Here is a 26,815-nt window from a genome sequence, read left to right on the forward strand (position 1 = left end):
TATCTTAGAAAGAAAAAAAAATATATATATATATATTTTTTTTTAATTAATTTTTTTCTTAGATACTAATACTTAGTATGTCATGATTTTGATGTAACACTAGCGTTATATTTTATGATTTTTTTTCACTAGTGTTACATCAAGTATTAGCATATAAGAAAAAATATATAAAAGTATTAGATACTAATACTAAGTATAAGTACATACAAAGTATTAGTATCTTAGAAAATACTAATACTTAGTATGTCATGATTTTGATGTAACACTACCAGTTTATTTAATAATTTTTTTAAATATTTTAATTTCGTTTGTTTGACTCAGAAAGTCTTGGTTTTATTTCCATCCTGCATAATAACTCATGTTTGTATTACTCTTACTGGAGATAACCGGACTTCCATATATGGTCCGTGTGACCAGTTAGCCCACTTTATTTTATCCGTTAAACCGGAAGTGCCCTCCTCCTCTCTGCTAGTAGCTTGACAGTAGTCGTCGCAGCGGAGCGGGACTCTCTCTCTCTCTCCGGTAACACACACATCTGACAGTCCGGAGTACTGCTGGGTTAGTTATCGGATCACTTTCGTTTTGCAGTGCAGTTATCGATCAACCTATATATCCCACCACTCCGGGAGGGCTGCTTCTTTATGAGTGAGCCGTCACCGTCACCATGCTGAACTCTTCCATAGCAACACTTTGTCTTTGTTTCTGGCTCTTGGGAACTAACGTCAAAGCTTTCGGTAAGTATAAAGCTAACCTCTAATCTCCCGACACTAATGTGTCACTTTTCATATCTTCTTATCAACCATGACTGCGTTGTTTCTGCCGCTGAGTCTCGACGTTACAAGTTCGTCCACAACATTGAATCCAGAGGAACAATAGCTTCTAAACCTGCTGGACTACAACAAGTGAAGGCAGATACAAGTTACAACAACACAGCTTTGAGTTACAGTAACTAACTGAGTGAGTTTAGCTAGTAGTTTGACATTGTTCCCATCAGGTGACAGGTCAAACAAACTGCATACTCATGCCTCCCTCCTCCTAGTAGTAGCTCTCTAGTCCAGCACATCTGCAAACAGCTCTCATGTTATGTAGACTTAGTTCAGTATATAAAGCATGCACTGAAGCTGTAATGTGGTACTGTTTCTATTTTAGAGAAATCCTGTGTGTTGGTATGCTTTTGGTTTCATATTTGGCTGTAATCACCCATATTTATTTATTTACTCAGGTTATATTATATGGCCCTAGTTGTGCAACTAACTGTGCATTTACTTTAATAACATAATAAAATGTATTATCCAACATGAAGATCAAAAATTGCTGTTTCAAAGCCTGCTCCACACTACCAGGAACACATGTCTTTATTTTATTAATTGTTGGGGGGAAAAACAATACTGGAATCAGCCCTATAAAATACCCATCAAGTCTTGAGTTTTTAAAGAATATATATATATATATATATATATATACTGTATATATACTGTATATATATACTACATATATACTGTATACTATATATATATATATAAATATACTGTATATATATATATATACTGTATATATATATATATAGAGATATATATATATATATATATATATACAGTATATATCTATATATACTGTATATATATTTCTATATCTAGATCTATATAGATCTAGATATACAGTGTATATCTAGATCTATATATACTATATACTGTGCATACAGTCAGACTTGTTTTACATGTTCAGATCTTAGTTCATGCAGGTTATTTCATGGTTTACTTGCAGCCATTTCTTTTGTGATGGCTTTTCTTGTTAGCGGTTAAAAGCATTTTAAAGAGGTATTCATCCTGTGTCTAAAATTTGGGATTTTGCCCAGGTATAATGGGGCATAAATGAGCAATCGACTTCTATTCCTTATCTCGTTGGCAATCTCTTGCCAATATAAAATAAGTAAAGGACAAATACAGGAAATAAGAAAATGCCTTTTTTAACCAGCATTGGTTTTGTGAACTTCCCCGTCGCTGCTAAAAACCTCCCAAAATCCCCCAGAAAAAAGTACAGAGGAAATTATCTCAATGTATAAATTGTAGCTATTGTTACTATCAATTGTAAGTAATTTGAGCCATTTTGTTCAATCAAGGATTTTTGTTTGTGATTGTGCCTGCATGTCCTCAAAACACCACATGCACTCAGTAATCCTTTTAGACTGGATCCAGATCTTGATGGTAACAACAATCTGCCATTTATTATAACTGTGGTGTTTTTTTGTGTCCGTCCCGTCACCACAGACGAGGATGCTTTCACCATCAAGCACTCGAGCACAGGGACGTGCCTGGGTGTGGGGGCTTCTGCAGGCTTGAATGTCACCTCCTGTGACCTAAACAGCACGTCCCAGCTGTGGAAGTGGGGTTCAGGCCACCGGCTCTTCCACGTGGCCACGTCCCTCTGCTTGTCGTTGGACGTCCGCTCCAAGGCATTAACCCTGGTCGACTGTGGCTCCAACATCCTGCTGTGGTGGCGTTGCCTGGATGGGGCTGTTTACACTGTTTATCAAATGGGCTTGGCGGTCAGCGAGGGCAAAATCGTCGCCAAACGGGACTCTAATGACACTTGGGTGACAGGAGGATCCCAGGACAACATCTGCCATAGGCTCTACCGTGGTGAGTGTGGATTCTTTTGTCTTATCTGAGAGAGAAAATGCTTACATACTGTAGATCTCAAGCTGTCCGTAATGGAGTAATGCTTCAGGGAATTATCAGTCAAGAAATGGAAGTAGTTTTAAATTCAGTTTGTGCTCAGTGTAACACAATCTGTTACAGAATCCACTTCCGCCATTGAACCTTGTGATAAGTTGCAGCCTTGTGTGTTTATAGGCGTTAACTCTTCTGGCTTTTTTGTCACATCACCCAAACAGGTTCTTGTGCAACAGAGTCTGACTGGTTGGTCATCTGCATACCTCCCAATTATTACTCATTTATGCTTTGGAAACAACCTGGCATGTAAAGTTCCAGGTTAAGGAATAGGACTTCCTCTGAAACCTGAGACTTAGTTTCAAAACTGTGTCTTTTGGATTTTCGGGGAATTCATTTGGGTGTGCTTTACGATTGCGCATGTAGGCCGAAGGTCTGAGTGGTGCAGTGCAGCATAAAAGATAGCTTTCACTTTTGTTTCACGGGTATTGCTCAATGCTCACTGCAGGTCTGTGAGTGAGGCACATTCGATCAAACGCAAACACCTAAAAGGTATAATATTAGGATTTTACAATAAATGTATGCTTTCTGTGTATTACATTCAAAATGATCCACAAGAGCAGACAGGGAGAGTTTAACTGTTAATAATTTTAGGTCCTTAAATTGCACATTTTTTCAATGTACTTATGTATCGATGTACTTACTTTGATAAAAGTGTTGATTTCTTGTTGATTATCATTTGTAAGATCTACAGTAGCATTAAGTGACATGTGTGTGTATATAAATATATAAACGATGCATTCAAGAGACGATTTTCATTTCCTATTTCGCTCACATTTATTCGCTTAGTTATTCATTTTAATGACCACCATAGAGGATCTCATGCGAGTTTCGGGTGAAGTGCTTACTGTATGTAGAAACCTACATAGATGTGGTGTGAGGAGAAGAAGAAGAAGAAGAAGTGGACAACAAATTTTTTTGATTTAGTTTTTTCTCAGAAACGACACAAATACCAGAGGTTTGTAACAGGTCTTTGACTTTGCTCTTTGCTCACCTCTCCTCTCTGTGCAGTTGTCCACACCACCGAATGGAACTCTGCTGGCTCTCCCTGTGAGTTCCCCTTCAAATACAACGGCAGCTGGCATCACGGCTGCCTCCCGGATGCGGATTTCCCTGGATTCTCCTGGTGTGCCACCTCATCGGACTACGACCAAGACAGAAAGAAGGGAAACTGTCTAACACCTGGCATGTTGTTCAATATTTCTTAAAAATATTATCATAAGTTTAGCGTCATTTTTGGCCTTTTTACTCAACAAGAGACATTCAGCAGCCCTTTTTTTTTTTTTTAAATGTTGGCTGACACAATCATGACATTAATGACCTACAATGTCTGTTAAAAGCTGATGTGTGCAAGCTATTATTTTTTTAATATCTGTTTTTCTAAATCATGTTAAACTACATCCGGCATCAACAAAATGACACGCTTAGATTCTCACGCTCATCCCGACACTGTGTCTTTGACCTTGCAGAGGAGGGATGCCAGACTCTGTTTGCCGGGTCGGAAGGGGAATCCTGCTATGAGTTTGTTCCCAGTGCCGCGGTGACCTGGCAGGAAGCTCTGGATTCATGTCGCAGTCAGGGAGCTGATCTGCTGAGTGTGTCTAAGCCCGGCGATCTCCACTCCACAACCTGTAAGACTGATTTAATACTTATCACTTCTTCTTCTTCATCTTCTTCATCTGTTCTTCTTACTTCTTCTCCATCTATAAACTGACAAAAATCAAAAACACAAAGTAGTCAAAGTCATCGACTTCATCTTGGACGTGTTTCAGCATCAACACAATCAAATGCTCTGATATGAGAGCAATGTTTCCCCACGCACACATTTATAACATGTATAATGATAAAAACTGCCATAATAATTAAAGTTGGCAGGACTACAGAGCTACTGTACAACACGTTTGGTAATTTTAAAAATAAAATCCTATTCTAAATATATCAACTGGCCTGAATCTCTCAAAGCCCAGAAAATATGTTAATACTGTTTGAGAACTTTGAAGGAAATTGTTTAATTTTGAGGGCGACCCCTGACCCCACCCTGTCTGGGTAACAAACTATATCAAGAGACAAAACAGAAAGAGATCTAAAATAGATCTAGATCTATATCTATTTTATTCACACCATCACGAAACAAGTTTTTATTGATATGAATAATGCATTTTTATTAAATTGATTATCATCGGTAAATATCACATAATATATGCTTTGTAATTGAGTCAGTGGTCTTGAAAAAAATAATTTTCTTCAGGTTTTATTACACAAAGATCAGATAGTCAAAAAAGTTGTGTCTCATTTAATTTATGTACAGTGCAACTTCTAAATGGCTCCATGTAATGACTTCATTTATCCTCTTACTTCTTCGGTTTTTGTTATGTTTTCTGTCAGTTTATGATTTGGTTGTTCCTACTTGTTGTTATTTTATATGAAAGTGAAAGAAAAGATAAAAGTGAAGCTCAAATGACTTATCTGTTTGTGTGAGTGGAGGCATGACCTCATTATCAGTAAGCAATTGCTGTAAATGTGTCACACAAGGCGTCACCTGACTACTTACAAATGCTGCAAGTGTGGATGTTTTTTCTTTTTTTCAAAACCTCATTCATTGGTTTTCCACTGTCATGCCTCTAATACATCAGCTGCAAACAATTTAGAGGAGTTCAAGCACTAGAAATGTTTAAAAAAAACTAGACAGTCTCGAAGGCTCAAGGATGCATTTACATTCTTAATGTCTTCTCTGGGTTTTTGGGCCATAAATACCATAACAGCTTTTCTGTTTAAAAATGTGTCGATGTGTTTGTATGATTATTATCTAACCTGTTATGTCTCGCATCCAAAATATCTCATGTTCTTAAGTTGTTGCGCTTAGCCATTTGAGAGCACAGCTGGTGCAACGGTTTCCTTCTACTTGGAGCACTTGTGCTACTTTCTTGTTTCAGGAAGTTGAAAACCACATCAAGGTGTCACTGAAGCAGCACCAGTTCCCTTTATTAGGCTGACCCTTCTGATTTAACGCCTGTCAATGACATTTAACTCTGACCACTTTTTGGTTGACTTGGGTTGCACAATTTTATGTTCCGGTTTCTCGCACTCTTCTCTCTCTCTCTCCTTTTGAGTGAGTTTCTTGTGTATCCCCATGCTTGTGTTTTATTATGTTGTTTTCACAATCTCAAATGATCTTGACGATTCATAATATCTTAGACTTTGTCATTTCCTTTTTTTAAATGTTTGCATTACTTGTCCCGTTTGCTGTGACGTTGCATTGTGCAGTTTTGGACGGCCTTGCCAGAATGCCTGCGAGGATGTGGATCGGCCTTCACCAGTTAGACACTTCTCATGGCTGGCAGTGGTCAGACGGTTCCCCTCTCTCCACCCTGCGCTGGGAGACAGGTGATGATGGTTATATCATTTGTTTTTCCCTTGTTACTTTCTAATCTGAGAGTATCTGTGTAAATGACACATGTTGATCTAAAAGTTGTAAAAAAACGAAAAAAAAAAAGCTCAACAGTTCTGCTAAAAAGATTTAAGCAACTTAATTTGTGGCTGAAACCACCTGCTCCATCTAGCACACCAAAACCTGCATGTTGTTGTGATCTGCTGTTGTCGCTGCCCTTCTATAAACTGAGACTTGGTGTCAGTCAGAGAAACAATGAGGCCAGTGTTGTAAAGAAGCTCATTGTGCCTGGTTTTTGGACACAGTGTGGCATTGGGGTTGCTGCTGTTTCTGAATAACTCATTAATAGTACTGAATGGAAGGCTTTATAAAGCCTTCTAGCTATTGTAATATGTTTGCTGCTTTTTTTTCTCCTCAAAGGGAAGATGTTGTTCTTACACTGCAGTGTGAACGTTGAGGATACTGCAGCCATCTGGCCTTCTGCTGATATGAGCTCTTTGTGGCTGCTATAATTTACAACATGTCACTGTGTATGAACCATTATTGCAACACAAAACGCTTCTTTTATTTCACCTCTCTGTGAAAGAACTTACCAAGAAGTAAATGCCACTCTTGTGCTCTGCTGTCACAGTCAGTATTTGATGGTATTTTTTATTTATTGTGTGTGTGTGTGAATGTGTTTGACAGGAATGCCAACCATCTCCATGATTCTTGAGACGGACTGTGGAGTCCTGAACTCCAAACAGAACTATGAAACTGAGATGTGCAACAAACGGCTGCCATACATCTGCAAGAAGGCCGTCAATGCCTCTCAGACGGCAACAACAGGTAGGTTGGCTGCTGCCCTCACTTTCTGCACAAACATTTCAACTGAATCATATTTAAATAACAGTCTACTGCCAGGCTAGCTGCTCTGTGAGACACAGCTGTGCTTTGAGCTAAATGCACCCTAACATGCTGACAATAACAATGTTAACATGCTGACAAAGATGATGTTAAGCAGGTGTAATGTAAACATGTCCACTATCTTAGTTTATCATGTTGCATCATGCTTACATTTGCAAACTTAGTAATAAACACAAAATACAGCTATTGGGAATCTCATTAGTTTTGCAGGTATTTGGTCACAAACCAAAGTATTTGACTAATTAAAATTTTGACTTTATGATGGCGCTAGATGAAAAGCCAATTGGTCACCACAGTTATTACAATTCATCCTGAGTTGGACATGAATGTCTGTACTAAATAAAAAAAATGTTGTCACTATTTTTTTATTAGTTTTTCTTTTAAATACAGATAACAAAAGTATACATATGTGCCACCTGGACACAAAAACACACACACACACCAAAAAAAGGAAGAAGTTGAAATAGAATAAACTACAGGGGGAGGATCCATCTCTTAAAGCGGCAGTAGGCGGTATATTTTTGGCATCATTGGGCAAAAAGTTCCATAATAACCCTTCAGCATATTGTAATTCAAGTGTTCTGAGAGATACCTAGACTTTCAGGCTTTAAAAAATCCAGCCGGTGATGGGAGACTTTGACCAATCACAGGTAATTTCATTGAGAGAGAGCGTTCCCATTGGCTGTGCTCCGGTCATGTGACCAGAACTTGTGTTTCCTTCACCAGATTTCACAATGGCGGCGGCGTCACAAACTTTCTATTTTACAGCTAAACTGTACACTACAAGATGATTCTGATAACATTTGAGGCGAGAAATAGGCATTAACGTAACATAATATTGATTCATATTTTAATCAGCGCGGCCTAGTTTGACTGTTTGGTCGGAGTTCGCGAGTGATTGACAAAATCAGGCTTTATGTCAATACTAAATTTTATGGCAATCCATCCAATAGTTGAAGATATTTCCCTCAAAGTCGCTAGGGTGGCACTGTGGAAAAGTCAGGGAATCACCAAAGTCACCTTGAATATCTGCAGCAAATTTCATCCATCCAATAGTTGTTGAGATATTTCAGTCTGGACCGAAGTGGTGGACCGACCAACGGACAAACATTGCCATCATTGAGCCACACTGTTGCATGTCTAAAAACAAGGCTACAGATCTAGAAGCTTCAAAGCTTCATACAATACATCCAACATAACCAAAGTGTCTGGTTTAACCCAATAGACTGATGAAATGACAAGACCCTTGAAGCCCCACACTCCCAATAGTTGGGCAGAAATTGATATAAATACTCTAGGTCAGGTGATGCTGCTGTTTTGCATCTTCTTCTTTCTCGTTTTGGTTTTTAATGGCGGTTGGCAACCAGCATATTAGGTGCATATCACCACCTGTAGTTTTGCTCTCCTTATGTAGTGTCAGCTGTACCCTTTCTCTCTTTCCCCTTCCTTCATATGCACACATGACAGCTAAGACATGTTTGCAATAGTTTGTTTGTTTCTCTCTTTGTCCCTGTTGTGCAGATCATAAAGCCCTTTGAGTCAAACGATTGACGTGACTTCCCCTCACGGCCTCTTATCTTTCTCGCTCCCTCTCTATAGAGTCTTTTGAATATAAGGAAACAGAGTGTGCAGACGGTTGGGTCGCGTGGAACGGCTGGTGTTACAAGTTAGTGAAGGACAAACCACTAAACTTTACCGATGCCCAGATGCACTGTAACAACACAGAGGGAGGAGGCTTGCTGGCCAGTCTCCACTCCATTGACAGCAAAGAGATGATCAGCACTAATTTCCATGCAGGTAAATCAAAAAAAAATGCAAAATGTCGTCTCACCAGACCCCCCGCTCTGACTGTTTGAGTTTGATTTTTAAACATTTCCATAACGAGATGTGTGTGTTATGGTCCATCAGATGGCCAGTCGTTGGATGTGTGGATCGGTCTGGTCGGTAGCGGCATGAACCCCACAGTCTTCATGTGGATCACCGAGACACCCGTTACCTTCACCTACTGGGACATAAACCAGCCAGTCCAGCCCACTACGGACACCAGCTGTGTCTTCTACTCTGGAGAGGTGTGTGTGTGTTCTGTGTAACGCCACCCATTGTATTCAGTCTTTTTGTGTTGGACCTGTGTGTGTGGAGTGGTTCTGTTTTTGTGTTCTTATGATCTGCTTATACGAGGCCTGCAAAATCAAACGTGTGTCCGTGCTCCACAGGGTCATGGTTGGCGGGTCGGGGACTGCACACTGACGCTACCTTTTATGTGTCAGAAGAAAGGAAAGGTCAAGGAGACACCGACACAGGCTGGATGTCGCTTTGAGGATGTGAGTATTATCTCATTGACCTGATTTTCCCAAGGCAAGCCTGCAGTGTTTTGCATTACCTTCTACATTTTATTGACATGTAATTTAGATCCCGACATCAAAGATGCACATTACAGGACTTAAAGCTCCGTTTTTCTTTTTCCTTTTATTTATTCACATCCATGTTTTCAAGTGATATCTGTTCTTCCACACATGAACATCTTGTGCTTGAGCTGCATGCATACATCAGCAATAATCATAAAATCATGATAAGGAATGGAGTAGCCATGCAAATGTGTATTTTTAGGGTTGCTTGCTGTTACGGTCAGATAATGTTTGGTCAGCTTTTGAGTCATAAAGGGTCTAAAGGCAGATCTGTAGCTGTATTAGTAGCTAATGCCAGGACGGGAGAGATGTGTGAATGCAAAAACAAAACTATCATAGCTGACTGTGATGGTGAAAAACACATGAATACTGATCTGACTGTTCTTAATCCAGTCCCATTGCCGAGGACTGGATGTGTATGAGAACTAGGACTACCAGTATGCTTGAAAGTGGAAGATGTTTGCTTGTAATTTTGAATGTCGCTTAAGTGTTACTGCTGTCAACCCCTCAGGGTTGGAGGAGACACGGCAACTCCTGTTATCAAGTGAACACCAAACAAGTATCCTTCAAAGACCGCTGCAACATCACTATAAGAAACAGGTAGGAGTTTGTTTAGCTACCGCTTGATCAAAATACGCACTGACACTCATCAGTTGCTGCCCACATGAATACTTTCTGGTGTTCTCATATTTCACTGTTCTGTCCAGGTTTGAGCAGGCCTTTATCAACCGTCTACTTGGAAAGCAGATCAGCAAGGAAAAAAAATTTTGGATAGGGCTGCAGGACATCAACAACACAGGGGAGTACCAGTGGCTGAGCCAGGATGGGACCCCGGCTGTGGTTACATACACCAACTGGGGCTGGTTCGAACCAGGTTAGTAAAAAGCACTTCTGCCCCACTCAGTACCTAACGCAGAAATAGCACAAGACCGGAGGACTAGCCATGATCATGTCATAACAGACTCCTGGTTAATGACAGAGACTCGTATTATAATGTGATGCATTTCACTCTGAACCTCTTTCCAGATTAAGATGTTTTTTTCTAGTGTGGAGGTTTACTGATTTACTAATGCATAAAAATGTCAGTGTTTACATCAGTTTTACAAGGACAACAAGCCCACATTTCCATATTTTATGAGCTAAACAATACAAAAATTCTAGATTTTTAATCTGGAAGTCAAACTCTTTGATTATATATGTTAAAATACATGTAATTTACGGGGTCAAAAGTAACTATATTAGCAATTTTACACATAGGATTCTTCTTTGTGTTTCAGACCAGGCTGGAGGCTGTGCAGTGATTTCCACTGTAAAACCCCTGGGCAAGTGGGAGGCGAAGAACTGTACCATTTTTAAGGCCGGCACAATTTGTAGAACAGACTTCGGTACACCTCCAGACCCAGAGCCAGAGCCAAACCTCAACGCAACCTGTCCTGATGGATGGGTGTCCAGACCTAAAGTCAAATACTGCTACAAGGTGAGACTGTGTCTTTGAACACCCGTGGTCACGTAGACTTTTTCTAGGCGATGATGGCTGTAGTGGGAGTTACTAGGAACTGCATCAATTTTACACATCAAAGTCCGTTTCCAGGTCTTGGGGAGCGCTACTGCTACTGCATATGTGACAAAAAGTTGTGTAAAGCCTTCCGATACATTGCAAGTGATGTCATTTGAGTCAGTGTCGGTTGAAAATAAAAAAAGTCAGTTAGTGAAATTAGGAAGATACTGAGCTTACTAGATTTCTGTAGCCCGCTCCTCATCTTTGCTTGAGGCTAACGGCTCTAACGGAAAAAGAATGCATGGAATAAGGAAGATGATATTTCTGGTTCTAATCAAGCCCCCAGGAAGAGCGCAACACTTTTGAAGTAGATTTTACATTGTGGCCAAACGGCGGTACTACAACTTCTGTGTCAGTCACGTGATGCCATTGGGCCCAAAAATACTTTTTCCCATAGATTTACATTGGGAAAGAGACGTCTGTAAATCAGCGGATCATTTTAATAGCTCTTATTTAAATCATTAGGTGTTAAAAGTTGTAAAATGCACTAATAGCCAAATCCAGCGTTATTTTCCTTCCTCCGTTCATGTGAATGAGACCCAGACCGAGGCTCGAACAAGGGCTGGGAGGTGGAGTTAGAGGAAACGCTACTGCTCCTGCTCTATGGACCCAATAGATGCAGAAGATCGGCCGATGATCCGGTTACTGTTACTCTCGGAAGTCAAGCTTTTTTTGGCTTCATGCCCCACTGGGCAACGGGGCCCCGCCTCCGACGCTGTATCCAGTTCTCTTTATAAATCCATAGTTCTCATGTATCAGTTTTGAAAAATCTATCAACATCATTACGAAACCTCTTCGTTGGGAACAGATGAAGAATTATGTAGTTTATTATAAAGTATCGTGTAAAGTGAATCTTAAGTATCTTATTACTGAAACTGTATTTGGCCAATCAAAACAATGATCTGCATTGTGTATTTCCCATGACTTTCTTACCGTACAGATTGTCACTAGACTCTAAATCACATGATCCGACAGCTGAATTGGCTTTCTTTACTGGCACTGTTTTAGTAGCTGTTGTAACTTGTTGTTTCACCTTTGTCAGGTGTTTCATGAGGAGAGGCTGAGCAGGAAGCGCTCCTGGGAGGAAGCTGAGAGGTTCTGTCAGGCTCTGGGAGCCAACCTGCCCAGCTTCACTACCAATGCTGAGATGAGGGACCTGCACAGCATCATGAGAAACACCATCAGGTATACACACATGCACACCACACAAGTCCCGTATTTTCTGAAGCTTTTTTTAGCATGTAATAATAATAAATAATAATGTATTTGTCATTGTTTATTTTTTGGAACATTATGACATGAACGAATCAGAAATGTTGTTGCTTCACTTTTGATTCACCCTTCACCCAAAAGAGTGCGGAGGGACTGTCTGGCACTACCAGTCACTTTACAGAGAGACAAATGTTTGTCTTCATAAGCGCATACCTCAGAGTTCGACCTCTTCTCATTGTTCACATAAACATTCAGCACTTCACTTGAACGTTAAAATAAACACATTTCACACTTCAGTCAGTGAGTGGTTGAGAAACTGTTGTATCTAAAAATAAAAATGACAACATCCCTTTTTTTTTCTTTGAAAGAAGATTAATTAGGTGTCATGAATGATGGTTTGGTTTGCTCTGGTGTTCTTGTTGCAGTGATAATCGGTACTTCTGGGTCGGCCTGAACAGGAGAAACCCAGCTGATCGCTCCTGGCAGTGGAGCGACGGCCAGCCTGTGAGTATAACTCTAACTCTAAATGCCTCCCTAATACTTTGTGAGAAGACATATCAAAGAAGACATATTAATATGCCTCCGCACCAGCGATATTTTCGGGTTGTCCGTACCATTCTCTTGAACGCGATAGCTCAGGAATGCCTGGGGGAGAATTTCTTAAAGTTTGGCACAAACGTTGGCAATTAAACTCAAGGGTGAACTGATTTGAGTTTGATGGTCAAGGGGTCACTGTGACCTCACAAAACACATTTTTGGGCATAACTCAAGAATTCATATGCTAATTATGACAATTTTACACACGTCCGTGCTGGATTAAATGACTTTGGTATAACCCTGCAGCTGAAACTGCACCTTAATTTATCTCAAACTGGCATATCTGGTTCAGATATACTTATTGCACCATATTACATTAATATCTGAGTGTGAAGGTTGTTTATTCAATGTCTCCACAACAGGTGCCTCTGGATGTTTTACAACAAGATTTCCATGAGGATGATGCATACAGTCGGGACTGCGCTGCATTCAAGGTGGGCTGGGTAGAGTTGCACTACTAAATGGAGACTTTAAGGGAGAAATAAACATTTGTTTTGGTTTTATTCTCCATTTCCATACCTATTTATGTATTTTTTAATGTATAATCTGTTATCTTTTTCTTACCTTATCTGTATGCATGTTGTTTTATTTTAGTGTAGTGATATCTGGCTATCCATACTATACAGCTTAATCTGTGAATCAAAGTAACTGTAGTAATATATCAGTGTGGCAATGATGATAATTTGTCTTTGTTTATTGTTTCACACAAAAAGGATCTGATTCTCTTTTGCTGTTGCCTCCATTTAAGAAGTAGAAGAACTAGAAGTACTTTTTTTTATCTTGCCACTCTGACCTTTGCTTAGGTCGTCTCAGTCAGTGATTGTGTTGTCAGAAAGAGACATTCCTTTCTTAAACTATAACTGCGGGGAGCAACAAGATCTGCAATGTCACAGATATGAAACAGCTTTTCTTGTGTATTTCCTTCATGATCATACTTGTGCAAACAATCTGTGTCCCTGTTAGTCATCGAGGACCTCCTTGAAACACCTGTTTGCGTTTCTGCTGCATGACTTACCTGCCCACCCTTTCTACGCCACACCGTTTCATTGTGACGCCAGGCTAGAGTGGGTCTGCCAAATACCACGTGGTAAGACTATACGTGCAGTAGTAGCTCTACTGTGTATGTGTGCGCAAAGCAAAGGCTGGTTTTAGTTTGTGAACATCTCTCATCAAGAATGCTTAATTAAAGGGATTTGTTGATTTATTTGTACAGTTTTATATAACACAATAATGAAGTAAAGAAAGAGATTCTCAACAAAACCATATGGTATTATACATATATCTACTTGTTATTTCTGCTTCTAACTCATTCTTTAATGCTTCAACAGGAAAGACACCGAAGACCCCAGACTGGTACAATCCCGGTAATCACCAAATCTTTCCAGATTCTGTGTTGAAAGTCTAATTATCTTTTTTAGTCTCTAAATTGGATCTATTAGTGGCCAGAATCTCTTTGATTCAACATTTTTTTTCTCAGATGATCTGCTAATAGAATCATTTCCTCCTTTTCAGGTGGTCACCATGAGACCTCTATCTTCGTAGATGGAGCAGAGTTTTGGTTTGTTAACGAGCCTAAGCTAACGTTTGAGGAGGCACAGCTCTTTTGCAGTATGAATGACAGCACACTGGCTGCACCACTCAGCTCGACTGCTGCCACTAAGATCCAGCAGCACCTAACAGAAGTAAGTGACAGGAGAAATGGTGTAAATGGCCATACAATGATGGACTCCTAGGAGTGCAATCAAACCAGGACCAACTGACCGTTAGTTGAGCCCCCCCCCCCCTGTAGATACCGTTGCTACACCTGTTTAACTTGGCTTAGGACGGCACACATGCAGGTCACAGTGATAACGGTGGCAGATATAACTAATACTCATAATTCGCAGTAATTGTTCCGAAACAATGGGTCCTTCATTTCAGACAGAAGTAGGTAAAAGCAGGTTTTGCATTTCTAGCCAACGACTGGCGTTTCTGTCGGCTGAAATGACGATTGTCCATGTGTCACTCTGATCTAATCAGCTGTAGGTACCTATTATTGCTAATGTTAAAACTTTGGCTGAAAACTGTATCCAGATGACTTTTTATTATTTCTAGCTAATTATTTTTTTAAACAAGACCCATGTAAAAGGGTTTTTAGATATGCACTTGATGGCTAAATTCATGAAGCTAAACTGGCAATTAAGACATGTTAATGCAGGACTTCAATAGCAAGTGGCCCGCATAGGGAAATCACTGGGGGTTCGTGGGCCACACAGAATACTTTGACACTTAATGGCTACAAATAACTCTTACAGTATAATGTTATTAGATATATTACTACATGAAATGAACTAGTCACGTGCATCCCTTTTCATCTCATTCGCTCTGTAATTGGCAATTTTCACAATCAATTTTATGCCCCTTTGGCTTCGAGAGACATTTTGAAGCTTGTTGTTAACTTAGCTAACATAAATTTCTTAATGGTCCACAAGCCCAGAGTGCATCCGATCACAGCACCTAGGTGCGTAATGTAACCTAGTAATTCAGAGATATGTACCTTAGTTCTATTTATCATATCACACACATGCCAGGCTGATTTGCAGGCAGGCTCATTCAGGCCATAGAAAAATTCAAAAGGGCCGTATCCGGCACGGGGGCCGCTAGTTGAATAGGCCTGTGCTAATGAATGGAGCTTAAGTTAAACATGCTCTTTATTCCATTATTTACACTTTTGCTCTTGCGCTTCTGGTTTTGTAAAGACTAAAAAAGACACCACCTTCCACCCTCCAGACTCTTTAGATACAGATTATAGCCCTTGTTACAGTCACACCGTTTCAGTCTACAGCATGTGTAGAAAATAGAAATCCAAACAGACCTGCCATGCTTAGTTACGGTTGCTAAGCTATTATTATCACTGTTCGGGGGCGGGGTTTAGCGATCTGTCAATTAATTCAACGGTGTGTGCATTAAGGTCAAATTAACTAGGGCACGGAAACGTTCATAAAACCGCCTGTGCAGTTAAAAACAAAAAGGGTGAAAACATAAATAAAGTGGAATCCCCTTTCTCTTTCTCTCTTTTTGCAGCTTACCCTGTGTATCCCATACTGTACATCCGTAGTTGATTTGTAGAGCCCAATGACTGGAAATTCATTCCATTATCTTCAGGTCGTGGGAAGCTGACAATATTTCATGAGAACACAGCTGGAAGCAGTCAAGATAAAGTAGAATAAAGTTCTGCCTCCAAGCTTACCACTAAAAAACATACTTTAACTACAGTCAAGTATTTCACATAAAAAGGATTTTATAAATCCCATATGTAGTTAACTATTTAATTTGATAATCCCATATTTTACACATTACGCAAGTGTTTTTTTTTTTTTTTAATTGTGTTATGCCCGTTTGACGAGTGTCCTTATGATTACTGCCTGACAAGTTCTCTCTTTTTTGTAAAGTACTTTATGAACTCTGTTAAAGACAATCAGTAATAAAGTTGATTTATAGAATTATTTTACTTATGCTTACGTGTTTTGAACAGATGTCAAGTTCTCCCAAGCAAAACTGGTGGGTGGAAGTTAGAAACCCTGGACGGATATTCCCCATGACGTAAGCCAATACAGTCAAAGACACATGTACTGTTGATGTTGTACAAAACACGATGGGATGTTGACTCATATATTCAATGTTTTAGGTACACCCAGATGTACTATTATCATTCAGCTTTCCTGGGCAAATGCACCTCCATCAGTCCTGTAAACATCTTTCCAGGTGAGTAAACGTCATTGTGTTTCTAGACGGCGGAGTGTGATTACATTTTGTTTTTAATTTGCCACATAGTTTGGCTAGAAAACAACTTCATCTCAAATCACTTAAAAAAAAAATCCATCCAGATGACAATTACATTTGGTTTAGTTTTATCAGACTGCTAATGTCCGGCATTTTTTTAGTTTGAAAAAGTCTCAGTATCACAAAGTTTTGGGAATCAGGACGTGCTTTAAATACAGTCAAATGTCTTATTTTGTTGTTTTCTTGGCCTATATGAAACCTCAAACTTGAATAAAAACCTTGTTCAGCCAACGTAAAACCAGACAAATAGCTCCCAGCAGGTCGAATACATAAAAAAAGATGAAAATAAAGGTCCAGAAAATGTTCTCAATTGTTTTTTACTATGAGAGACTGGCTCCTACTGTATATGAAAACAACATTTTGATGAATATTTAACCTCCTAGAAAAATTCTTAAGATTTGGAAACCAAGTTTTCAGGAGTTTTAAAGGCACAATGAGTAGGATTTGTTAGTTGCAGAGATACACTCTCGTTATGGAATGAGATTTGTCCGCATGGCGTTTTTCCTCGCTCTATTTGCTTGTTTTTTCGGCTCTGTGTCTGCCATTTTCGTAGCTTCCTCTAGGATGCGTACTTAGTCCAGTTCTCACCCCCTGTGCGCTGTAGCCGGGGGGCTACACACCCTGTGTCCAAAGGCTGACGCCCAGAAACGTCCCAAACACAGTGAAATGAAAAGAAAAGAGAAAATGCAGGCAGAGGGCAGGGTCTCTGCAGATACAGACACCGCCTCACACTTCTAGTGGGACATAAGTGATGACTGAGAGGGATTCTTTTCGGATCAGTCTATACATTGTTTTTTAGGAAAATCATTCTCATTGTGCCTTTTAAAGTTTGATTTTACACAACTGTGTTTAAAAATTGCACTAATTAACTAATACACACATTTCCTGTAATATGTTTACTTGCAGATCATGAGCGCAGTTGCCGTGATCGATTGTCTTTTGTGTGTGAGAGACACAACGTCACGTCAGTGGAGATAGACCCTCTGGAGCCTCAACCTGGAGGACTGCCCTGTGGAAATCAATCTCTGTCCTTCAGAAATAAGGTCTGATCCTTCAACACATTTAACTCTGAATCTACATTTTAGACACTGCATGACACCTAAAAACAGATTAACGCCTGTTCTTCTTATGGTCTTATACTTGCAACTCTACAATCACGTAAGACAGAATTACTGTTTTGAGATATATCCAGCAGAGCTGCAGTTTAGTGCAATAGAAGAAATTCATATGTCAGTTGAAGAGCTATGGCTTTATTTAATAGATATTTACTTTCATTTACAATAACATAGGACCTGAAAGGCATAAAGGTCCTATTTATCTCATAGATGAATAAACAGTCTTTGCTCTGATTGTGATACGGGTATTTTTTTTTTTTTAGTGCTACACACTGATGACGAGCCAGAAGCCTGTGTCATACAAGTACGCCAATGAGGACTGCCAGTCGGTGAGGGGAACCCTTGTCACGATATCGGATCAGGTGGAGCAAGGTGAGAACCGCTATAGTTCCAGTTCAACGGTTAATAAACAAGATGCCGATCATGACTCCGATGACATTGTTTTCCTATGTTTGATAAAGCTTGTATATGAGCTGGTCAAATATGTAATAATAGTTCCTCAGAGTCAAAAATTCGTCCTTTATTATAGTCCTTTACCATCATTGTGTGTTTTAGATTTCATCACCAGCCTGTTGCCGAGCATCAGAAACATGGAAAGGATATGGATTGGTCTGAAAATCAAACGTAGCGAACCTGAATGGGTGGACCAGTCCCCAGTTAACTACGTCAACTTTAACCCGCTGCTTCTGGGCATGCACAGGGCTATAAAAGTCAACGTAAGTTCCCCTTACCTTCACTGCTGCATTAAATGGGGAAAGTTGTATGAAGCCTTTTGTAGCTCCAGGGGGGGGGCTGTGCGAAATCTGATAAATTCCCTAAAGTGATGTATTTTGGGAAGAAGACTATGAGTTTTAGGATGAAAATGAGCTGTGTGTGTGGAGTTAGAAAGAAGATGAGGTTACCAGACATTTGTATCCTGTCCTTTACTGTTAGCATCAGTTGTAGCTCATAATAAAGGAACATGAAAAAAAGGCTTAACTACATTTAAATTCATATTGTAATTTGTGTTTGTACTTTTTTGTTCTTGTTTGACAGACGTGGGATGTAGAGAGTATGGATTTGTGTGTGTTTTTGAACAATAACCCCAACTCTGCCATGCTGGGTACCTGGGACTACTCCTCCTGCACAGAATATCAAAATGTGGCCTTTTGCCAGCACTATGCAGGTAAATCACCACCTCTGACACTACTACTACTACTACTACTTTATTGTCCCGATTTATTCTGCAAAAATCACTCAATCAAGTTACTTAATCTGGCATGCTAAATTTCCTCTTAAGATTTGTTTTGATTATCATTTTATTAAGTATAGACTACGACTTATATGTTAAACCTGGAAAATACATTTGAAAGGGCAGTAAATTATTCATGGCTTAAACCTCAACATCTTTTTAAGGGCTGGTGGCCTACGTTCTCTATCTCTCTCTCCCCTAATTGCCTGTCATCTCTCTACTGTAATCTCTCTGATAAAAGGCATAAAGTGCCCAGATAAATACCTAAAAAAAGAAAAAATCCACTTCTTGGAGTAACATACTGTAGGTCTCTGGCACAACTTACATGACCTGATGTTCTTTAAACACAATGCTTACTCATTTCAGATAAACTGGAGGAGCCCATCATCCCAACAGAGCGTTTCACTGTCAATAACCACACCATCCTGCTGCTTGTCAAGAATCTCACCTGGTTTGAGGCTTTAGAGCAGTGCAGAAGTAACGACATGGACCTGGCGAGTGTGGCCGACACCTTCCTGCAGTCCAAACTCACTGTGCATGTGAGCCGTGCGCGCACGCCCATGTGGATCGGCCTCTTTAGCGAAGACGTAAGTGTCCCACGGAAGGGCTGCCTTTTATTTGAATCCACTACTTTTACAAGATGCTTTTTTTTTTATATTGTTCTTTGGTTTTTGTGTTCAGGACGGGATCCACTACCGTTGGACCGACCACAGTCACACCGTATTCAGTCGCTGGTCTTCTGATGTCACCAGTGGCGCGTGTGTCTACCTGGACACCGACGGCTTCTGGAAAGCTACCGAGTGTGATGAGGAGCTGGGAGGTGCTATCTGCCACAAACCACAGAGTGAGTTGGGGGTGTTTGGAATACAGATAAACAGAATACAGCGAACTCCTGCTAGTGGTGGTGAATGAAACATGAGGACATATAGCTATGAAAGTTGTAGCTCAAAATGTTTGTGTGCTGTGTTTAAATTTACAATCCCTAATAATTCCTCTGTGGTAACAGGATGTAGAGTCTGTTGTAGAGGAGATGTAAAAACGTAGACATTTCTGGGCGTTATTCCAGAAAGAAGGATTGTTGTAAATTAACAAGAGTCTATTGAATTAAAACTCGGGAATATCCTAGATTTTCTGTGATGAAAAACAGAAGTACTGAAGACAGAAAAGAAACAAGTGATATTCATTTTTATGTTTGAATGAAATAATAAGTGTAGGGATACAGGTTTTTTTAAAAAAATCACTTTTTGTCACCATTGTTTTTTAATAATTGAATCATTGTTAAGTGTTTAATAATTCTTATTCTTCTTGTACATCCTTCTCTTTTTAGTCTTGCGGTTTGAAAACTTTACAGGTTTCATCTCCTTTTAAAATCTCTTCCTTGTCCGTTGGCATGCCTCAGTATTACACACTAATATTTCGCAACTATCTAAACCAAAATGCAAACTTCTGGGTTACAGAAGAGACCATCACCAAACCAGAGGATGTGGCAGTGAAGTGCCCCCATAAGATTAATGGTCCAAACTGGATCCCCTTCAACAACAACTGCTACTCCTTCCAGCTGGTCGCCGCCAGATGGGACCAGTTTGACAACGGACAGATTCAGGATACCTGCAAAAACCTTGGTAAGAATTTCACAACATTGGGCGCGTTTTGTTATGTGGAGGTTTGCTTATGAAACCGTCTATAACAGACTGATGTTGCTTAAGTTGTTAATGATGATGCATTTATGTTTCAGATGCAGGTGCACACGTCCTAAGCATCCGAAATTCAAAGGAGAACGAGTTTATTAAGGAGCAGCTCGTACCGTTTCAGGACCTGGTCCAGTTTGTATGGCTGGGGATGTTCAAAGATGACAACGGTAGGAACTTTTATGGACATCTGTGTCCATTTCAGTTGTTTTTCAAGCTACAATTGTGTGTTGTGTAGTAGGGGTGAAACTCATTTTTCTGCTAATACAGATCCTGATACCTAAACTTGGCCGATATTGATCTGATACCAGTGATATTTCTTCCTTTCTAATCTACAATAAAGTTATTGCGTGCCAGAAAGTTTTATATGCAGGATTTTTCTTGTTTCTTTCTTTTTTAATTTAAAATCTAGGGAACTGTTTGGAACTGTTCCTCATGTTACTTATGCAGTGTTTTTAGGCTTGTGCAATAAGACGTACAGTATATCAACACTGATACTGGTCCTTTGTGTGTGTATTTATGTCATTATGCCAGGGTTAATAGTCATTTTGTTCTGCTGTAGATAACCAGATGAAGTGGTTTGATGGCACAAATGTCCAATATTCCAACTGGGCAAATGGCAGACCAGTTGTAGACGGACTGTTCTTGGCTGGTCTCACCGTTGACAGCAACTGGCTTCTCATCTCAAACCGAAACTTATTCGGACAGTTCAAACAAAGGACCATCGTGACCTGCAAACTGGACAATGGTTGGTGTATCACACTTGACATCATAATCCACTGTTGTTATCGTTACTGAAAATATGTCATGCTCATAAAATGATCCCATGTTTTTAATCTTTCGCTCCAAAGAACTAAAACAGGAGTACAACAAGTCATCCAAAGATTTTCAACGTTACGGCAACTTAACTTATGAGGTTATAACCCGAAAACTGAATTGGCACCAGGCTCTGGAAGAGTGTGGTCGGGGTGGAGGCCACCTGGCGAGTATCCACGACATCCAGCACAGTGCACATGTGGAGCTCATCGCCAAGACGGACGGCTTCCAGCTCTGGATTGGCCTATCCAACCAGGATGTAAGAATCTGAGTAAAAATATTAAACGTAGTGCATCCCAAGTACATCCCATTTGGATTTCTTTCACATGGTGGTGCCTCATAATGTCACTTCACCAGAGGGGCTAACATGACAGTCTCTCTCTCTCTCTCGGTGCAGGTTAGTAACTCAGCCTTTGAGTGGTCTGATGGGACGGGAGTTGACTACAAACCCACCATCTCTGACTCACAGGAAGGCTCCAGCTCAGGCAAACAAGAGGCCAGCTGTGTCTATGTAACCCCTGCTGGAGCCTGGGTGAAGACCAGCTGCAATACGCTGGTAGACGGAGCCATCTGCTACACCACCGCCATCACCAGCCCTTCCCAGAGTAAGTACTGTATATAGAACCACATTGTTCCTCTTTGAACGGTTTAGTCTGCAGAAATAATTCAGAGGAGAAAACTAGCTCCGATGAATCACTTTGTACATTATGCATCTACTTATGACTTAATTTGTGTTGGAGTGGCATTGACCGTCGTCCATGTTGTTTTTCTGTGTTGTTATGAATCAGGAGCCAGACTGAAGGTTGCCCCAGAGGCCAATCGTTGCCCTCAGAACAACGGTATGTCCATGTGGGTGGAGCATCAGGATCACTGTTACGCCTTCGACATGGCTTTCTACAACTACAGCGTGTACAGCATGGAGCAGGCCAGGAGCATCTGTCAGAGCATGGGTACGTTGTTGTGCGGTGTGTGAAGGGTTGTAATACGATTCATCTCAAGCAAATGTAGTTCACCAATTTTTTTTTTTTTTTTTCTGCTGACAGATGCTCAACTACTGACCTTAAAAACTAAAGAGGAGAACGAGTTTGTGTCAAAGTACATGTCTGATGACCCTCTAATCACCAGTCGAGTATGGCTCGCCGTGGAGCTCGATACTCAAGGTAAACCCCATCATTTGAAATGAAAGCAAGGCAGCAAAACATTGTTGAGGATTTCGATAACATTACAGGTCCAATCTGCTGTTTTTAAATATTTCAATTATGATTATAGTCATGCATATAATTCGAGTTCGAGATAAAAAAATCTGCATTTCGTGGTAGTGACAGCGGATTCCTAGTGGTTGACCCTTCTGTTTACATATGAAAAAACAAAGTAAGAAATAAAAAAAATGAAAAATGGTGATTAAATCAGTATTTTCAGTTCCGCTGCTCCAAGTGGCCAAAAAAATAAAACTAGAATGGCTCTCAGAGAGCGCAGACCTCCGCCAAGGTGCCTGACTTTAAAAACAGATCACAGCTCACAGCTGGCGGTACCGTGAGATGGTCGGCTTATTATTAACACGGTGTGTTTCCGTGTAACGTATCGGCGGATGCCTCTCTCATTCAGTAGCCTTGTTATGTCTGTATAACGTTACACTACGTTGTCTCTCAACCGGTCATCTACCGCTTTTTTCTTTCTCACCGCGGACGGCCAGCAGCTCCCGCACCTCGATCTCTTGCCACACATCCACACACATACTGCATCTCTCTGCTCGAAGAAGGAAGGAGGCGTGGTCACGCATCATCAGTCACACTGCACATGTGTTATAACCTGTGGCCTTAATGCTCAGGCTGATCAGAATCCTTAAAAACAATTCCTGAATCCGGATCATAATCCGGATCGCCACCAAAATCTAATGGATTGTTCATTGTGCCACACCCCACCCCTCCGAAAAATTTCATTCAAATCCATGGCAAATTTTTGGAGTAATCCTGCTAACAGACAGACAGACAGACAGACAGACAGACAGACAGACAAACAAACCAACGCCGGTGAAAACATAACCTCCTTCAAGGCCTTTGACCTTGGCGGAGGTAATAATGTTGTTTAATGAAATTAGTTTGATTGCGTTAACTTCTCTGTTTGAGTCAGATATTTACCCTCAACATCATACAGAAACACATTATTTGTGACATTTGTGCTGTGAGACAGTGATGATAGTCTTCCTCCCTTTCCCCTCTCATTATCTCCTCGTTCTTTCTCTCAGGTAAGCCCGTGTCCTGGCAGGATGGCTCGGCTCTGGTTTACGTTAACTGGCTACCTGAGCCCTTGAATACTGGGACGAAGTCAGATCCCCACTGTGCCGTCATGTTGGCAGGAGATGAGGGAACCTGGAAATTTGTCAGCTGCAAGGCGAGCAACAGTCGTGTTGTGTGCAAAACTGAAGCAAGTGAGTAATCGCAACTGCATTAAAGGAATATTTTGACATTGTGGGAAATGAGCTTATTCACTTTCTTGCCGAGAGTTAGATGAGAAAATTGACACCACACTTATAGCTCTGTGGTCAATATGTATCTGGAGGCAGCAGCTGGTTAGCTTAGCTTAGCACAAAGACTGGAAACGGGGAAAGCGCTAGCCTGGCTCTGACCGAAGGTAAAAATGTGCCAGACAACCAGCAGAGACTCCAGGAAGTTGCTGGTCCTGGCCAAGAAATAGTCCGTAACATAACCACCCATTAAATGGCAATTTGTCCAACATCAGAACTGTACCCATAGCAACGGTCTGTTATACATAGCAACGGTCTGCTATAAAGAAATTACAGATCGTAGAACGCCGTGATTGACCAATCACAATCAAGTATTCAACAGCGCCGTGTGATAAGCTAACTGGCTGCAGCTTCATATTTACTTATTTAATGACATGAGAGTGACATCAATCTTCTCATTTAACTCTCGGCAAGAAGGCGAATAAGCATTCTTTACATTACTTAGTTTGTCTTCCACACAGAGTCTGAACTCAAATAAAAGCTGACAACATGATGACATCTTGTTTAGTGAAACCTTTACAAACTGACCAACTGATGACTGACTAACTTCACTTTTTGCGTGCTCAGAGTCTGGCGGCGCTCCCGTGGCGTTGGTTCTCTTCATCGTGATCGTCATCGCTGTCGTTTTAGCCATCGGCTTCATCATCTATAAGAAGAAAAGATCCCACTTCTCTTCTACCGTCCGCTACGAGAGGACCTTTAATGAATCAGACGCCACCAGTATTATAGCAGACGCTGACTGAGCTTGCTTAAGTAATCAGCCTCAGGGAGTATTGATGTGCCTTGTGTGCATTTTAGTACTTTTCAGCAGGAGCAGATGCAGCCTTCCCTTTTTAAATTATTTATTTATCCTGCTAAGCCTGCAGGGTTCTACAATTGTGTGTAAAACTGTAAATATTGTTCTGCCAATTCAGTTTCTTAATTTGGGATATTTTAGATTTTAGAGTTTATTGAGAGCCTGTGTTATACCTAATGTAAATACTGGGACTGATGCTCTTTGGTAAGTATTAATCTTTGACATTAGTGGGATGTTAAGTGTTCTGTTTGGGTTTTTTTAGATTGTAAAAATATTTTGAGTTACTTACAGAAATATGCAACTGGAAAGAACACTCCCATTCAGCCTTATAACAGGGGTTAAATTGCACTGATGTATGAGTGACTCCAAACTATCGGAAACAAAACATGTATTGTTTTATACTGTATATACCATTACTCAATCTATTCCTGTTTTATTTTGCAATTTCAGAAGGTTTGATTTCCGCATTGTTACAATTAATCAATACATTAATAGATGTTTTTCTTTGACTTGGAGTGTTGGGTATATCTAGGTAGTTTCTCCAGATATTTATAATACTGCCCACACTTCACTATGAATAGCTTAGAGCTAGTTTTATACCAGAGTATGTCCCGTAACCGTCTCCAAGCAAAAGATTGTGGCTCTTATGTAAATGTTTAATATTTTGTGTTTAGCTCTTTACATTGTTTTTTTGGGACTCTGGCTGAGACCTTGAGCTTCGTTTTATTGGCCTGAGCAACAGCTTATATCTCCAAACCTCAGCAAATCACATTCAAACTATCCGGATTGAGAGATTGCACTCTGGTCAAGAAAATACATTTGTATTTTTAGTTGGACTATGCCTTTTAAATAAGTAGAAACATACGTGATTGATGAAAATCTCACTGAATGTGCCTTTTTAACATCAGTACCTCAGTAGAAATGGGAGGTTTTAAGCCAGTGGATAGGGTTATTTTCAGTGTATTTACTGATTCAGTTGACTTATTAATACCTAACGATATGTTTTAGTTGTCAATACATAAGAAAAATCTGAATTTGTAGTCCTGCTGATAAGTTTTAAAAGTGTAGGACACTGTCTTCCTTTCTTTGTTTGTATAATTTGTGTGTTTATGTAGATCTGCCTTTCCTATGCACTTAACTACTGAGCAAGAACGCACTTTAATATGTCGTGGAGCTACAGTTCCTATTACCTTTAAGCACAATGAGGTTTGGAGAGTTTTTAGAGACGTTCAAATTGCACTGCCGTTTGCTGTGAAAGCTTTGTAAATATGTTTTATAACTGAGAACGAACCAAAGATGCTCTGAGTTGTTTGAATGTCAAAAGCCTGAGCTTTCCTTTCACTTTGTGGAACTGCCTCAGTACGGCTTGTTAACCCATCCACATCAAATTGTAAACCAAATGTTAAGGGTTTGTTTTTTCGTTTTTTTAACTTCCCCCACCACTCCTAAACAGATCTATGAGCTCAAATCAGGTACAGTATCCTTCCAATAAAATTTCCTGTCTTCAAAGATGTCTTTTTCTTGTCTTGTTCACCGTAATTAGTGTATGTAATGTAAAGATATAATTGTAAAACCATAATATTATTCTACTTTATTTACATTCAACAAGTCAGGCTAGTTAAAAGTAAGACTAATTCTCCCATCACTGCATGGAGAAAGTCATTTTGAGATGTTTTTTGAAAGGGAAAATCCACCCTAAAACAGAAAGCACACTGCTACAGCAAAGATTTAACAGCAGAGCTAATATTTACAATTATCCACAGACACCTGACTGGAAATCAGCATTAAACACTTCTAGGGTGGGTCCACGGACAATGAATCTGTGAATGGACACATACTTTTGAGATATTATATCCAAACAACTTTCATTTACATCTTCCAGCGGTTTGTCTGTTATCAGCGTCTCTCAGTCTTTCCCATTATTCACCTGAATTACATCTAGATTACAAGGCTGAACAATGTTAAAAATGGCATGAAAATTATGTTTTGGGGTGGATTATATTCCTATTGAGCACATTTAGAGGCAGC

The 26,815-nt window shown here is 40.0% G+C and overlaps 2 protein-coding genes across 2 annotated transcripts in view; one reads left to right on the forward strand and one right to left on the reverse strand.

Annotated features, from left to right (window-relative positions):
• Positions 1–26,815, reverse strand: part of psmd14 (proteasome 26S subunit, non-ATPase 14) — a 187,859-nt gene that overhangs the window by 85,825 nt on the left and 75,219 nt on the right. The window lies entirely within an intron of this gene.
• ly75 (lymphocyte antigen 75) lies at positions 456–26,296 on the forward strand. Its single transcript, XM_074614342.1, has 35 exons — positions 456–734; positions 2,268–2,639; positions 3,741–3,914; positions 4,199–4,360; positions 5,994–6,113; positions 6,805–6,945; positions 8,623–8,820; positions 8,932–9,092; positions 9,237–9,344; positions 9,940–10,028; positions 10,136–10,302; positions 10,706–10,905; positions 12,029–12,171; positions 12,624–12,702; positions 13,158–13,229; positions 13,759–13,882; positions 14,124–14,159; positions 14,308–14,477; positions 16,310–16,377; positions 16,463–16,539; positions 17,524–17,660; positions 17,996–18,104; positions 18,288–18,448; positions 18,768–18,897; positions 19,330–19,550; positions 19,645–19,807; positions 20,421–20,585; positions 20,699–20,821; positions 21,214–21,399; positions 21,503–21,726; positions 21,865–22,072; positions 22,256–22,417; positions 22,511–22,627; positions 23,713–23,895; positions 24,559–26,296. The coding sequence occupies exons 1-35, from the start codon at positions 665–667 to the stop codon at positions 24,732–24,734; spliced, it is 5,196 nt and encodes a 1,731-aa protein (XP_074470443.1). The 5' UTR covers positions 456–664; the 3' UTR covers positions 24,735–26,296.

The sequence above is a fragment of the Sebastes fasciatus genome, chromosome 2 (assembly GCF_043250625.1).
Source record: "Sebastes fasciatus isolate fSebFas1 chromosome 2, fSebFas1.pri, whole genome shotgun sequence".
Lineage (NCBI taxonomy): Eukaryota > Metazoa > Chordata > Actinopteri > Perciformes > Sebastidae > Sebastes > Sebastes fasciatus.

Bases quoted from the DNA above. Each gene is read 5' to 3' on its own strand.
- ly75 (XM_074614342.1), top strand. From the start codon at position 665: ATGCTGAACTCTTCCATAGCAACACTTTGTCTTTGTTTCTGGCTCTTG. The intron at 6,114-6,804 runs GTGATGATGGTT...TGTGTTTGACAG, and splicing joins CACCCTGCGCTGGGAGACAG to GAATGCCAACCATCTCCATG. The intron at 9,345-9,939 runs GTGAGTATTATC...TCAACCCCTCAG, and splicing joins CTGGATGTCGCTTTGAGGAT to GGTTGGAGGAGACACGGCAA.